This window comes from Vombatus ursinus, unplaced genomic scaffold, assembly GCF_900497805.2.
Source record: "Vombatus ursinus unplaced genomic scaffold, bare-nosed wombat genome assembly UNPS02014830.1, whole genome shotgun sequence".
Classification (NCBI taxonomy): domain Eukaryota; kingdom Metazoa; phylum Chordata; class Mammalia; order Diprotodontia; family Vombatidae; genus Vombatus; species Vombatus ursinus.
The window spans coordinates 13,392,965-13,407,423 of NW_020954608.1; the positions used below are offsets into that span (position 1 = coordinate 13,392,965).

The 14,459-nt window shown below is 37.2% G+C and overlaps 1 protein-coding gene across 1 annotated transcript in view; it reads left to right on the forward strand.

Moving 5' to 3' along the window:
* Nucleotides 1–14,459, forward strand: part of RELN (reelin) — a 549,610-nt gene that overhangs the window by 381,183 nt on the left and 153,968 nt on the right. Inside the window, exons 21-22 of the mRNA XM_027838603.1 lie at nt 5,691–5,883; nt 9,153–9,265. Coding sequence (XP_027694404.1) covers nt 5,691–5,883; nt 9,153–9,265 — 306 coding nt within the window. The remainder of the gene's footprint in view (nt 1–5,690; nt 5,884–9,152; nt 9,266–14,459) is intronic.

The following is a 14,459-nucleotide window of genomic DNA, read 5'->3' on the forward strand; positions in this document are numbered from 1 at the left end:
TATTCAATTGCAAAAATAGAAGGAAAAAACTCCAAAACCTGGAAGCAAATTAAATATCCAACAATAGGAGAATATTTAAATAAATTGTGGAAATGGAATACTGTAAAACTCACGGGTAGGGAGCCTGCAGGCTTGAGGCCACATGTGACCTTCTGGGTCCTTGGGTTCGGCCTTTTGACTGAGTCCAAGTTTTACAGAACATATCCTTTTATTAAAGGGGAATTTGTTCTGTGAAGTTTGGATTCAGTCAAAAGGCTGCATTTGAGGACCTAGAGGGCCACATGTGGCCTCTAGGCTGCAGATTCCCCACCACTGCAAGTATAAATCAATTAAGATGGACAAGTGTTTAAGCTACAAAGAAACCTATGATAAAGTTTAAAAGACAGTTATGAGTGACATCACTGCTTACCAAATTAGTCTGAATTGGTGAAAACAAGAAAATGGAAACTGAAGGGAAAGCTTGTCAGCAAATGGTTTACAATTATCCTCATGTCCTTAGCTCCTGATAGAACTTGTCAGTTTGGTAAAAATCTAGCATAAATTTGAAGTCCCACTAAGGCTCTGCACATTAATTAAGCATACTAATTGATAAAAAAAAATGAGGCAGTGTTGTGGAGCAGAATGTGTGTTGAATCTAGAATCAGAGGACTTGGATCTTAGCCATTAACTACTGGTCTGACTCTAGGCAAGCTGAAGAATCTTTATGGGCCTGTTTCCTTATGTGTAAAATGAAGGTGTTTGACCATCTGACCCCTGAGGTTCCTTCTGGCTCTAATTGATGATCCTGAGTCCTCGGAAATTTTCTTTTCTGTATTTGTAAATTCATGTTTTAGAATTCATTGAGACTGAAGAATCCATCAGAATTTTCTTTAAGGTACTAAGACTTTGGGTGAAACAAGTATCTTTTAATGGAGTATGCTTAGGTACAGGGTCAGCTGTCAAGGAGGGCTTGCCACCCAAGTACCACAGCACTTTTATATGAATCTTTATCAGGTGCTTGTCTGTCTCCCCCTGTGATGTAGCCTCAGGAGGGTTGTTGTGGTGGTGGTGGTGTCCTGGTGGAGTAGAGAGGGCAGGTGAACCCTATTCAATGTCTTTTAAGGGATATAACCTCAGAACCTGCAACCTAAGATCTTTCAGCTCTGTAAAACCAGCTGTTTTATCACATTCATGTCAAATAAGCTACATTGCTAGTCTCTCTCCCCAAAGCAAGCAACAAAGTCACACTATTACTATGTCATTAGGTCTCATAGCAGGAAGGGATGAGAGTATTATTGTATTAATATGTGTAATAATGCTGATTATGGTAATAACAATACAATATTGTAGTATTATTCCCCTTTTTGGTGACCCAGTTATAGCTCTAGGTGACTTTCTTAAGGCCTCTCTGTTTCTGTTGTAGAAATATACCCTTAAGCCTCCTGATTTCAGATTAATTATGTTACCAGCCTCTTACCATCTGTATGCTGAAACAGGCAGGGGCTCTCCTTTGTGCCTGTGGAGAAGGGAAGTTGACTTTGATTTTGCCTAAGGAATATGCTGTATCTTGGACAATCAATAACAAGGAGTGATTTAGTCGTTTCTTAGTTACGGCTGCTCTTCATGACCCCATTTGGATACTGGAGGGGTTTACCATTTCCTTCTTCAGCTCATTTTATAGATGAGGAAACTGAGGCACATAGGGTTAAATGACTTACCTAGGGTCCCACATCTAGTAAGTGTCTGAGGCCATATTTGAACTTAGGTCTTCCTGACACCAGACCAGACACTCTATCCACACTGCCCCCATGCCTCTTATTCTGTGAAAATCCTGAGTTTGCTTCAGTGAAAGAATTAGGTCCAAGATTTTTAAAAGATCATAGGAGGGGATATGTCACTACACTAGAGGAGGGCAAATGTCATTACTTTAAAAAGGTGAAAAGGAAAAAAAAGGTATAAAGGAATAGATTCTATAAAACATAAACCAAATAATTTGATTTTGATTCCTAGTAAAATTATATGATGTATTCTTATTGGGATTGGTTACTGACCATTTAGAAAAATAAACAGGCATTACAAAGATCCAGTATGGCTGCAAGAGTAAGTCATGATGGATTAATCTAATTTCCTTTTTGTTTTAACAAGGTTACTTGACTGCTACATCAAGAGAATGCCGTAGATAATACTTATTTTTGTTAAGTGCTTGAGAAAGTTTCTCATGCTATTTGTGCATTCAAGACAGAGATATGTGGGCTAGATAACAGTACAGTATGGTGAATTTGTAACTGATTGAATGACTGAGTCCAAACAGTAGTTAGTAATGGTTCATTTTTAACTTGGGAAATCATCTCCAGAGCACTCTTCTAGGGATCTGTGCTTGGCCCTGTGCTGTTTGATATCTTTGCCAATAACTTAGGTAAAGGTGTAGATGATGTATTTTGTCAAATTTGCACATTTTAGGCGGGTAGTCCAACATATTGGGTGTCAATATCAAGATCCAAAAGCATGTCAACAGGCTGGAGCAATTGGCCAAATCTGATCATATGAATTTTAATAGGGACAAGTGTAAAGTCTTTAACTTGAATTTAACAAAGCAACCTATCAGCTGTGAAACTGGGGAGTTATGTCAGGACAGCAGTTTTTTTTCTGAAACAGATCTGGGGTATTTAGTGGGCTAAAAGTGCTACAATTATAAGATTTTTATGTACTGTAAGGGTGCTATGATTTTATCTGTATTAAGAAAAGCATAGTGTCCAAGATGATCAAGGTGATAGTTCTTAGTACTCTACCCTAATCATCCTCCTTTCTAAGTATTTTGTTCAGTTCTAGGACATTCATAAAAGGAAGAATAGATGTAAACCAGAATTGTAAAGGTTTTCAAGATTGATAGGAATATACTAATAAATGTTTAATAACCATCTCCCTGGGTGGGGAAAAGACACATTTTATCTGCATTATTAACACTTTCTTAAGTCTAAACAATGCACAAAACAACAAATCGAGCCCTGATTTGTAGTTTGCCCATTTCAGAGGTGTAAGTGCTCTCGCTGCAAATTTAATAATTGCCTGGATCCTATTCAAGCTACCTTTCTTATACCTGTGCACATGCAGATCAACTGAAGCAACTGGAGATGTTTAGCTTAAGTAGATTGATGGGATATCTGTTTTCAAAAATGTGAAGGACTATAACTTGGATAAGGGATTAGACTTGTTCATGTGTCCTCAGAGGACAGAACCAAAAGCAATAAAGAGTTGCAAAGGAGCAAATTAAGGTTTAATGTAAGAGCTATCCAGAAATGATTTGGCTGCCTCACAAGGTACCAGGTTCTCCTTTATTAGAGATCTCAAGCAAAGACTATATGACTGCTTATTGAGTATTTTATAAAGATATGATGGCTTCTGAGGTCTCTTACCTCCTACAAGAGACCAAGGCACAGGTTAAGGGATTAGCCTTAGCAAAATAAGGATGCCTTTTCCCTTGGCAAGATAATTCAGTAGAATTGGATAGAAAATCATTTCTTAAAACAATTAGTTCATTTAATTTTACTCCCCTTACCAATTCTTTCACAAACTAGTTTTTTTTTATTTTATCAAAGTACAAATTGTTGCCCAAAGAATATTTGTTAGAAACAGCAAGCTTGTTTGCAATAGCTGATGACCTTAGACAGGTGCTTAGTAGGGCTATTTACATGAGTTTTGTACTAATGAAGCCCCAGAAACAGTTGTAGACCACACAAAAATGTAATTAGCTAAAAGTCCACATGGTACTAAAATACCAGCAAATGGGGTAATGCCTGACGTGTTTCAGTATGATTCCATTACACCTTCATACAAGCAGTTTTGAGATAGAGTAATAAGAGTGATGATTATGGAGTCAGAGAACCTGGTTTTCTATCCCTGTTCCTCTGCTTTCTACCTGTGTGACTTGGGCAAGTTACATCACCTCACTGATCCTTAGTTTCCTCATCTGTAAAATGTAGAGTTTGGACTATATGTCCTGTAAAGTCTTTTCCAGCAACAAATCTGTGATCTTATCATTCTATGAAATTAGAAGACAGGTGAGAAGGGTTTATTCCTTCCCAAGAATCTCTCCAACTGTGCTAGTTTCAGATCAGCCTGGAGAACATAATTCTCAGATGAGTTTGGGCATGGTTTCTTTCAAAAAAATGGAAAAAAATCTATTAGCCACAGCTGGGGAAAATTTAATCTATTTCCCTCAGAGGAATGGGAAAATGGAGAAGTATTGGGCCTTAGTACAATGAAGCAGTAGATGACTGGAGCCCGGTGGTTCAGGAAGAACATGGAGAAATAAGGAAACTAATGGGAAGTGATTTAAAACTTGCAGAAATAGATATAAAAGTAGAAAGGAAACTCACTTTGTTTCCTCCTGATATATTGAGACGTGGCTAACCAGAGCAATTAATTTGATGACTCTTTGTGAATGGGGCTGTCACTGGATTCTTTGCTTCTTGTCCTTGAGTCAGCAATGCCCACCTCCATTTCATTGTTTTCTAGTCCAGAGGGTCAGGGGTCCCTCGGATAACTTGGTGTTCTGGTTCTTTACACCTCATCTATTAGGTAGGCCAGCAACCCAGCTCCATTGTGGTATTAGATGTTTATAAAGAAAAATTCTAAATTTTTATAATTCAGATGTTGCCTTCCAAAGAACTTATCTTTCATCTATACCAATATTGCTGAAAATCACTATCCCCTACAACAGAGGTGTCAAGCACTGCTTGCCCGAGTGAGGCCTTGAACCTGATGAAAATGTGATTGAGAAATGTTTAACAAAACAAATTTTAAAAAACAATACAATATAGATAATATTACTTTGTGGTTACTTTGTGGTTTTCTAAATCTATATGTGGCCTTCAGGGATCCATTTCTATTTGAATTTCACACCACTGCCCTACAACATTGTTTTACCCAAAGTTATTTTGTGGTGTATGTTAACAATGTTAGGTATGTCTGAGAAAAACACATTACAATGATTTTTAAATACTTTTATTATCTATATTAAGGTTGTATTCAGTGTGATTAATCAGAAGTTGACTGTATTTGACTTCATAAATTGATTTTTAAATTACTCTCGCATGAGTGTTTCTGCTGTTCTGAGAATTTGATACTTCAAACATACTTATGAGGATATTTAGATCTGGAGAAAGATGAACTGTAAAGCTTTGTTTAGCTTTTCTTTCCCATCTCCCCACTCAACTTATCATGGTTATTGTTCGATGCTGGTAATACATGACATTATTTCTTAAATTGGTATAAAGTGTCAATTTATACAATATCTCTTTCCCTCTGTGGCTTCTTATATTTGTAACTAATACCTTTCCAAGAGGTCATAATTATGATAGGGATTTTTTAAAGCTTTTTTTCTGCTTGTTCATATTGAAAACAGTAAGTTGATAATTAACTTAGAAAAATTACATACTATTAAAACACTTATTGAAGAACAGTTTCCATAGGGATAATTGAGTTGACCACATAGCTGTGTACAGTTTCATATGTTTCAGCTCATCCATTAGTAAATTGTAAACTTCTTGAGCGCATTGACATCATAAACCATATATTTGTGTAACTCCATAGCACACAGTTTGGTCTCAGTACTTAACCTCTTAGAGGTATACATATCAATGCAAAAATTGTAATATTACCTTTGAGGTGTTTCTAGATTGAGTTTCTGATTCATATTCTGTGTCTCTCAGTTTTACAGGGGACTCTAAACTTGCCTCAAGCATGCGTTATGTGGAAACACAGTCTATGCAGATTGGAGCTTCATATATGATACAGTTCAGTCTGGTGATGGGATGTGGTCAAAAATATACTCCCCATATGGACAACCAGGTGAAACTAGACTATTCTACCAACCATGGTCTTACATGGCACCTTGTACAGGAGGTAAGGCTTTATGATTGAGTCATTTCTTTAAAAAATACTGATGGTAAATTTTCACAGGAATTGAAGCTTACAAAAAATTTAGGTTTGAAAAGAAATGGCAAAATTGGTTGATTGACTTGCGTGTCCTTTGTTTGACTGTCCTGATCAAAGAGCTAGATAGACGGCTTGTGGTTGAATCATATATTCTGTGTAATCCAAACTTGTTATGTTGAAAAAGTCTTTTTAAAAGTACTCATCCTAGAGCAGCTAGATGGTTCAGTGGATAGAGCACCAGCCCTGGAGTCAGGAAGACCTGAGTTCAAATCCTATATCAGACATTTACTAACTGTGTGACCCTGGACAAGTCACTTACCCCCAATTGCCTCCTCCCAAAAAAGTATTCCTCCCAGGGGCAGGTAGGTGGTTCAATGAATAGAGCTCCAACCTTGGAGTCAGGAGGACCTGAGTTCAAATCTGGCCTCAGACACTTGATTCTTACTAGCTGTATGATGCTGGGCAAGTAACTTAACCCCAATTGCCTCACTAAAAAGCAAAAAAAAAAAAGTGTTCCTCCCTATCTTATAGTGGTATAGACTAGATGTCAATAAGTGAGTGAGAATTAAAATGGTTTATTAGAGGAAGATTCATTCCTAGGTATTTTGTATTCCTAGGAAGATAGATGCTGACATCATGTGTTATCAGATAGGAAGTAGGATACTATAGATATTGAGCATGATGAAGGAAAAAGCTGACTTCTCTGAATAGAATCTTGTTGTCAGTCTTTAATTTCTGCATCTGCAGAAATAGGATTATAACCCATTACAAGAGGCAAAATCCTTCTATTTTATGCAGAATTGGTTAGAATAGTGTTCATTTGGTGGTGCCCCTGTGTTTTAAAAGGGAACTGGAAGCAATCCAGAGGAGGCTTACAAAAGTGATAAGAAGAATGAAAAATAATATGTCCATGTTAAAGAATATATGTTGTTTAATTTGAAGAAAAGAAGGTTGGGGAGTAATTTTTGATGCTCACTCAAAATATAGAAAAGGCCGTATGAATGCATTCTTCTGATGGTCTAAAACACCATAGAGGAAAGAAGGGAAGCATATAAAGAGCAGAGAACACTGGTGGACAACCACATTAGAGAACTGAAGGAGGAAGAGGAACCAACCAAAGAAACTGAGAAGACTGATGGAGAGACTAGGGTAATAGAAACCAAAGGAAGAGAAGGTATCATGAAGGATCTTTTAAAGTCAGTAGTATAGAAACCTCAAGAGGGATAAGGACTGAGAAAAGTTCATTGAATTTTTCAATTCAGGATCATTGGTGACTTTGAAAAAAGTAATTTCAGTAAAGTGATGGAATTACAAAGTCTTATATATGGGCATTTGTTTTGTTGGGCTCTACATATTTGTTCCCAAGGATGTTTTTTTTCCAATGGTGGGGAGGTGGGAGGTTTCCCCCCAACAAAGAAAAAAATTAGAAGAGAATGGAAGGAAGGTCAAAAAGAATCACAGATGTCAGGACAGCTTTTGTAAGTCACTTGTTGAATTTGTTATATGCTTTATCTGAAAAATATAGTAAACTCTACATAATAGAGATTTATCTATAATCCTCTCTGTTTCTCAAAGTACATGAAAATCTTCCTTATATTTGGTGTTTATTAAATTCAAAAAGTAAAACATTTTTTAAAAGATTAAGTGGATAGTGAGAAAGTAGAGCCAGTAAGAATAGAAGTTTAACAGTGAAGGGAGAAGAGAGAGAGTTTCCTATGAAGTAGTAGCAGGGTTAATAGAAGGTTTCTTAGAATAGGGAAGACTTTGGCCTACTTGCAAACAAGGGAGAAAGTCAATAGATAAGTAAAGATTGATAATTAGAGGGAAGAGATGGAACAAAGAGTGATGGGAGCAGGTAGTCTTAAGTTTACTAATGGAAGCATTAGCCTTGACTAAGAGGATGGCTACCTTGAACTGGAGAGAAAAAGTAATAGATGGGTGATTCTTTGAAGGATGGAGCAGGAGGACAAATATTTATAGCTTTAATCTTTTCATTTAAGTGGGTAATATATTCTGGTGGGTATGAAAGTAGAATTGTGAGTTTGAGCAGAGAGTTGAAGATTTAGACCATTATCTGTGAGAAATTTGATAGTCAATAAGGGATAAATAAAAGGACCCAAATGAAGTAAGCATGAATTGACTGGATTATGCTTTCTTAATGTCATTTAAAAATATTCAAGTTTAAAAGTAGAGGAGGCAAATGGAAAAATTATCCAGTATTGATCATTAGAAGGGCAGGAAGAAGGGAAGAGCTTAGCAGCTAGGTGATACAGTCAATAAGATTGTGGGGCCTGGAGTTAAGAAGACTCATCTTCATGAGTTACACTATAGCCTCAGACACTTATTAGCTATGTAACCCTGGGCAAATCACTTAACCCTGTTTGCCTCAGTTTCCTGATCTGTAAAATGAACTGGAGAGAGAAATGGCAAACTTTCCAGTATCTTTGCCAAGAAAACCAAGTCATAAGGAGCTGGACTCAAGTGAAATGACTGAACAACAAAGAGGGGAATGTCAAAAGGGAGCAATGGTTCAGTGATGGAGTGTCTTCTATACTGTTGCCATGCTGAAATGCATCAACTACAGGAGTTTCAAGACAGAAGAGAAATAATTAAGGGTCAGGACAGAGAGCATAAACTAAGACAAGAGTCTTAGATTTATATTGCAGAAGGCACATTGAGGGCAAAAAGCAGGATAAAAAGGGTTGAGGCACAGGAGTGATGGAAAGAAGAGCGAGAAATTTCAAGATGCACAATATAATGAACATTGTAAGTGGCTGAGGTAGAATGGATGTGCATTAGTGGAAGTCTGATGAACTAACAGGTTAAGGTATTAGAAGTGTAATCAATTTGAGTACTAAAGTTTCCAAGGATAATTGGGAAGAACTGAGTTAGAGAGCAAGACTTTAAGAATTATATATTGTTACTATAGGCCAAAAGTTAGGATAACAGATCAATAAAGTTAGCCTAAATCCCTTAAAATGTTCTATGTGTGTATGTGTATGTGAATTTAGTTCATTTAATTGCATTTAAGCATCTACTTATGTATATTTCCAAAATATTCTAGTCTGACAAAGGAGAAAAAAAACATGTCTTAACATCCAAATCTCAGATTGGTTTAATATACAATGCAGAACCCTCTAAGATCTTGTTCATTTCTAAAATGAGGAAAACTTGATATGTGGAGAAAAAAAGTTGCAAAAGAAAAAAAAATTGATCTTTCGTTGGTTTTTATTTAGGAATGCCTTCCAGGAATGCCTAGCTGTCAAGAATTTACATCTGCAAGCATCTACCATTCCAGTGAATTTACACAGTGGAGAAGGATCACTGTACTTCTTCCTCAGAAAACTTGGTAAGAGATGTCATTTTAAAATATTTTTATCTTTACCTTGGTGTACCCTAGATCTGCCACATTACTATTTCTATAGACATGCTTGATTATAAAGCATTAGTGAAGTACAATGAAGAGTTGGGGTTTTTTTTTGTTTTCTCTTATAGAAATGAGGATTCTTGTCTATTTTAAGAGTATCATTGAAACTTTGATGTTAGCAGGAAAATACAAACTTTTAATTTCATCTAAAAATTGTTTCATAAATTAAATGTCTTTTTCCCTTCTTTTCCTAAAATGATCTCATCAATTTCACAATCCTATGGAAATAGCATTGAAGTGGGAACCCCAAGACCTGGGTGGTCTCTCATCAGCTTTGAATTATCTTTGTGATCTTGAGCAGATCCTTAAAACTCTATGAACCTTATTAACTCACCTGTAAAGTGAAGAGATTGACTAAATAACTGCTAAATTACCTTGAAGCTCTAATATTGCATATTTTTCTCCAAAAGGAACTTCATGCCCAGAAAAAATATATAGAGCTTAAAACCATATCACTCTTGAATTGCTACACTTTGAGTACCATATTCTGAAAAGAAAATCAGAAAAACTAAACAAATTCCTGTTTGAAATTTTTACATCATTTAGTATAAAGATTTGATTTTATGGTAAAAAAAAATTGAATAAGTTATTTCTAGGTTTATTTCTAGCTTTTGTTTTTCCAAAGATCAAATTATTTAATTATAATACACTAACTATTTGTCTTTAAGGATGAGGTTTTATGTTAGTTGAAATTTAAAATTCCAAAATTTGTTTTCCAATGATTTTCCATGCCTTTATTTTTCTTTCTTTTGTTCCCATGTTTTTCATTAATGTTTTTCATGTTGCCTAACCCTCTCCATTTTGGTATCTCTGTTGCTCAGTTTATGATTAGACCTTTTAAAAAAAATTCAAGTAGAATCTTTTAAAATGTAATATATTTAATTAAAAGACTATTGAGTGAAAAGCTAATGACTAATAATCAAGTTTTTAATTATTATAGAAAATATTTCAAATTGGAAAAGACAAACAATAAAAGATGAAAAGATTAAAAATTATTTGTTGTTCAGTAAATTTTCAGTTCTGTCTGACTCTTTGTGACCTCATTTAGGGTTTTCTTGGCAAAGATACTGGAGTGGTTTGCCATTTCCTTCTCCAGCACATTTTACAGATGAGGAAACTGAGGCAAACAGGGTTAAGTGACTTGCCCAGGGTCACCTAGCTAGTAAGTATCTGAGGCCATATTTGAATTCAGAAAGATGAGTCTTCCTGACTCTGCATTATTTGAATTATATTTTTACTATAGTTGAGATTTTAAAAAGATCACCTTATTGATTTAGTAATTTCAAAAATCATAGGAAGGTTCTTCAAGGGATCTTAGAGGTCATCGAATACATCCTTTTTATTTTACAGATGGGGAAACTAAGGCCCAGAGAGGTTTAAATGACCTGCCCAAAAATGTATAACAGTAAAGTGAAACCAAAAAAAAAATGTGACAGTTCCTGGATGGAATAGACAGGTTAAAGGGAAGGAAGGAGTAGAGCAATCTAAGCATGTTTTTAAGCAAATAAGCCATTAGAGAGGGTAAGAATGGTATTGCATTAAAGAGAGGATAACTGCTATAACAAGATCCTAGAGCAGGCAACAGGGAATTGCAGTCAAGGGCAAGAGTGTTATTAAAGATTACCCAAAGATAGGGGTTCCCAGCTCTGGACTGACAGCCAAAAAGCCAAGAATTCTAAGTCAGTAATTAGTGAAAGATTAAACTGGCAGACCATGGGTTAAAGGTTGGGTATGGAGGCAAGTAAAGTCAGAGTAGGAAAGTGAGACTTGGAAGATAGCAATACGTCAGGAGGTTAAAATCTACGATAAAGGCCAAGAGTAGGTTTAGTATTGGGACAGCTAGGTGGCACAGTGGATAGAGTGCCTGGCCTGGAATCAGGAAGACTTATCTTCCTAAATTCAAATGGGTGACCCTGGACAAGTCACTTAACCCTGTTGGCCTTAGTTTCCTCATCTGTAAAATGAGCTGGAGAAGGAAATGGTAAACTACTCCAGTACCTTTGCCAAGAAAACCCCAAATGAGGTCCCAAAGAGTTGGATGTGACTGGAATGACTGAACATCAAAGTTTAGTATGAGTAGACAACAGGGGGATGGAAAATAAGTTATGGTTGGAGACGTTAGAATTTTAGAGCAAATTAGAGAGTAGAATCTTAGTCCCATGTCAGCGGGACAATGCTGAGAGATTGTGAGGTCAAAGATCTGACAGTACTAGTACATGGCTAAAGTGTAGTGTTCAGGCTGGGATTCTTATAATCTAGTCTTTGCGCAGATTTTCACAATCTAGCCAATAGCCCGCAGATGCTCAGATTCCTTAAGAGTCTGGCTAATATGGCTGAATCTTCGATAAACCTTAAACAGCTGCTGTTCCCACTACTGACCCAGGATGGGATTATCAGAAGAACAAGGATAGAGCAAAGAGAGATCACGTGGTAATTTGCCTGTTAGAAGGACTAAGAATTGCATTTCAAAAGCAAGTAAATTTTCAAAAAATTAAGGAAATTACTCAGGGAGAAAAGAGAAACCCTGCCCTTTTCCAAAACAGGCTAGTAGAAGCTATTAAAAAGTATACAAATCTAGATCCCAACTTTATAGAAGGAGCAGCAATCCTTAACATGTATTTCATTAATCAGTCTACCCCAGATATTAGGAGGAAATTGCAGAAATTGGCAATGGGAACCCAAATACCTCAGGCCCAATTCCTGCTCCTTTGTTGGGAAGGGACCTGATGGTGAATTTGGGGGGCCAATCTTCTCTAGTTAAGCCTCCTATCTCCCTTTTCCCTCTGTGTACCAGACCTCCCCATGTTCCCCAGAAGTGTGAGAGACAGTTGAACTAATTTTTTGGCATCAGGGAATTACGTCAAGTAACTTGTCATAATTTGGTTACCGATAAAATAATTTGACTATTGTTGGTTATTGTTTTAATGTGTAAACTTTCCAAAAGCTTGTTTGGGTTTTGTCTTATTGGGAATTTGCAAGTATATAGAAATCTCTAATGATTGGCTTTTTACACCAGGACAAATTTAAGTTTAAGATGCAAATCCTGGAAAAGCTTTTCCCCTTACTCCAAAAGAATTTGGGTCCCATTTGTTTGAGGGGGGAATGATGGGGTTGAGATCTGGGCCCCAGAAAGGAAAAACCCTAGACTTCCCACATGGCCAAATCTCTGGTGTTAGCCTGAGGCTATAATCCCATCAACTGGCCTTTCATTGCAGCTACACCCAATCTCCCCTCCATTGTCCAGGTCCCAGGAGTTTTGTTCTTACTGGCTGCTCCCATCCAGATCTCCTTAGACCCCTCCTCCAGTCACCTCAAACTACTTGGCCACTCCTAGATCCCTCTCACAGTCTTTCTGTATATCAGGTCCATCTTGTCTCCATTAGGATGCTGGGATTCTTATAATCTAGCCACTGCACAGATTTTCACAATGTAGCCAATAGCCCACAGGTGCTCAGATTCCTTAAGAGTCTGGCTAATATGGTGAATCTTCAATAAACCTTGTTTTGGGCTGAAAAATAAATAAATGAAGTGTAGTGTTCAGTCATTGAAATTGAAGGAGATTGAGGAATTGTGTGGTCAAATTGTTAAAAATAGTTCTCAACATGAATCTTGTCACCAGTGGAGATAGCAAGAGATAGTGAGCAAAACCAGTTTCAACAATGAGTCTGTGAGAACGGTTGGAGAGTGACCTTCTAGTCAGTGGATGACAACAAGGTCAAAACCTATACTCATTAGGCCCTTGAGTACAGAGGTGTCAAACCCAGATTAAGGGAGAGGTAGAGGGGCAGGGAAGAAAGCAGGTGGACCACTCATTGAGCCCCTGGCATTCCAGAGCTTGACCTGAACCAGATTAAAATGTAATTGGGAAAGGATTAACAAAATAAGTAAAATTACAATGACATAGATAACTTTAACTTGTAGTTTTCTAAATCAGTATGCTGTCCCAGGGATCCATTTCCATTTGAGTTTGACTATTGCTTTAGGGTATGTTTAATTACCATGTGACATTGTCAAGCATTCACCTATTCATGTTCAACAAAAGGTACCTGGGTCCTAGAGAGTACTACACTCATCTTGGAGATTTGTATAAGCCATGCTACATGGGGCCCTAAGTGCCCTACCTCCCTCTATGAGGAAGCAATGGCTCATTGTCAAGGAACACATGAATTTGTGAATTTACCCAATAACAATTAAATTCTTAAGCCTTCCCTTAGCAGTTATTCCTTATCTTTTTAACTTGCTTTTTTCTAGTGAGTCCTAGTCAAATAACCTTGGCAAAATGGAATTGACTCTGCTATGAAGACAGATGTGCTTGGAATACAGTAGTTTTAGTCTTAGCACAAAATGAACAAGCAAATAAACAATGCATGACAATCAGCACCCAATGCCTAAACAAATAATAAAAGCATTTACCCAGCAGCTAGTAGCCTGTTGCTCTCCTAAATCCCCAGAGCTCCCTCTATAGCATAGAAGTTTGCTTCATCCCAGAAATTATAGGAAATAAAATTTGACTTTGTTTAGTTCCCCGTGTTTTTTCTTCCCCCAATGAGTGAGTAAAGGATTGCCTACTTGATCTCAACTCACACTTCTAGCAGGGACCGTGTCGACATAAAGCCACAGAAACTCTGGAGGAACTCTTAGCCTGGGATTCAGAATACATGGAAGGACCTTTTGAAAAAACTAAACTTCCCAATGGAGGTCATTTTCTTGGTCTTGGCTGTCTTATTTATCCTAACTTCTTCTGACCACTGTCAGTGGTCCTTCACAGAGCCGGGTAAATGGACTCAAGGGCTGGCCCAATGAGGAGGAAAATCTGCTGTCACCATTGCCTGTTCTGGCATCCCTCTCAGACTTTGAATCCAGCACCCTTTCCCACAATAGCTTTATCTCTGTCCTTACTTCCTATCTACATCCCCAACCAAACTATCTCCTCCATTTCCTACAAAGCTATATGGGGGCTCTGCAGAGTGATAGGAATGCTACATATGCTTCAACCCCTTCAGGCCAAGAGATGGTCAACTTGTTCACTGACTTTGAAGATGCTTTCTAAAAGGTACCCTAATTTTACCCAATTAGGATAAGAACCCAATAGCTTAGTTTACCAGATGTTCTTCCT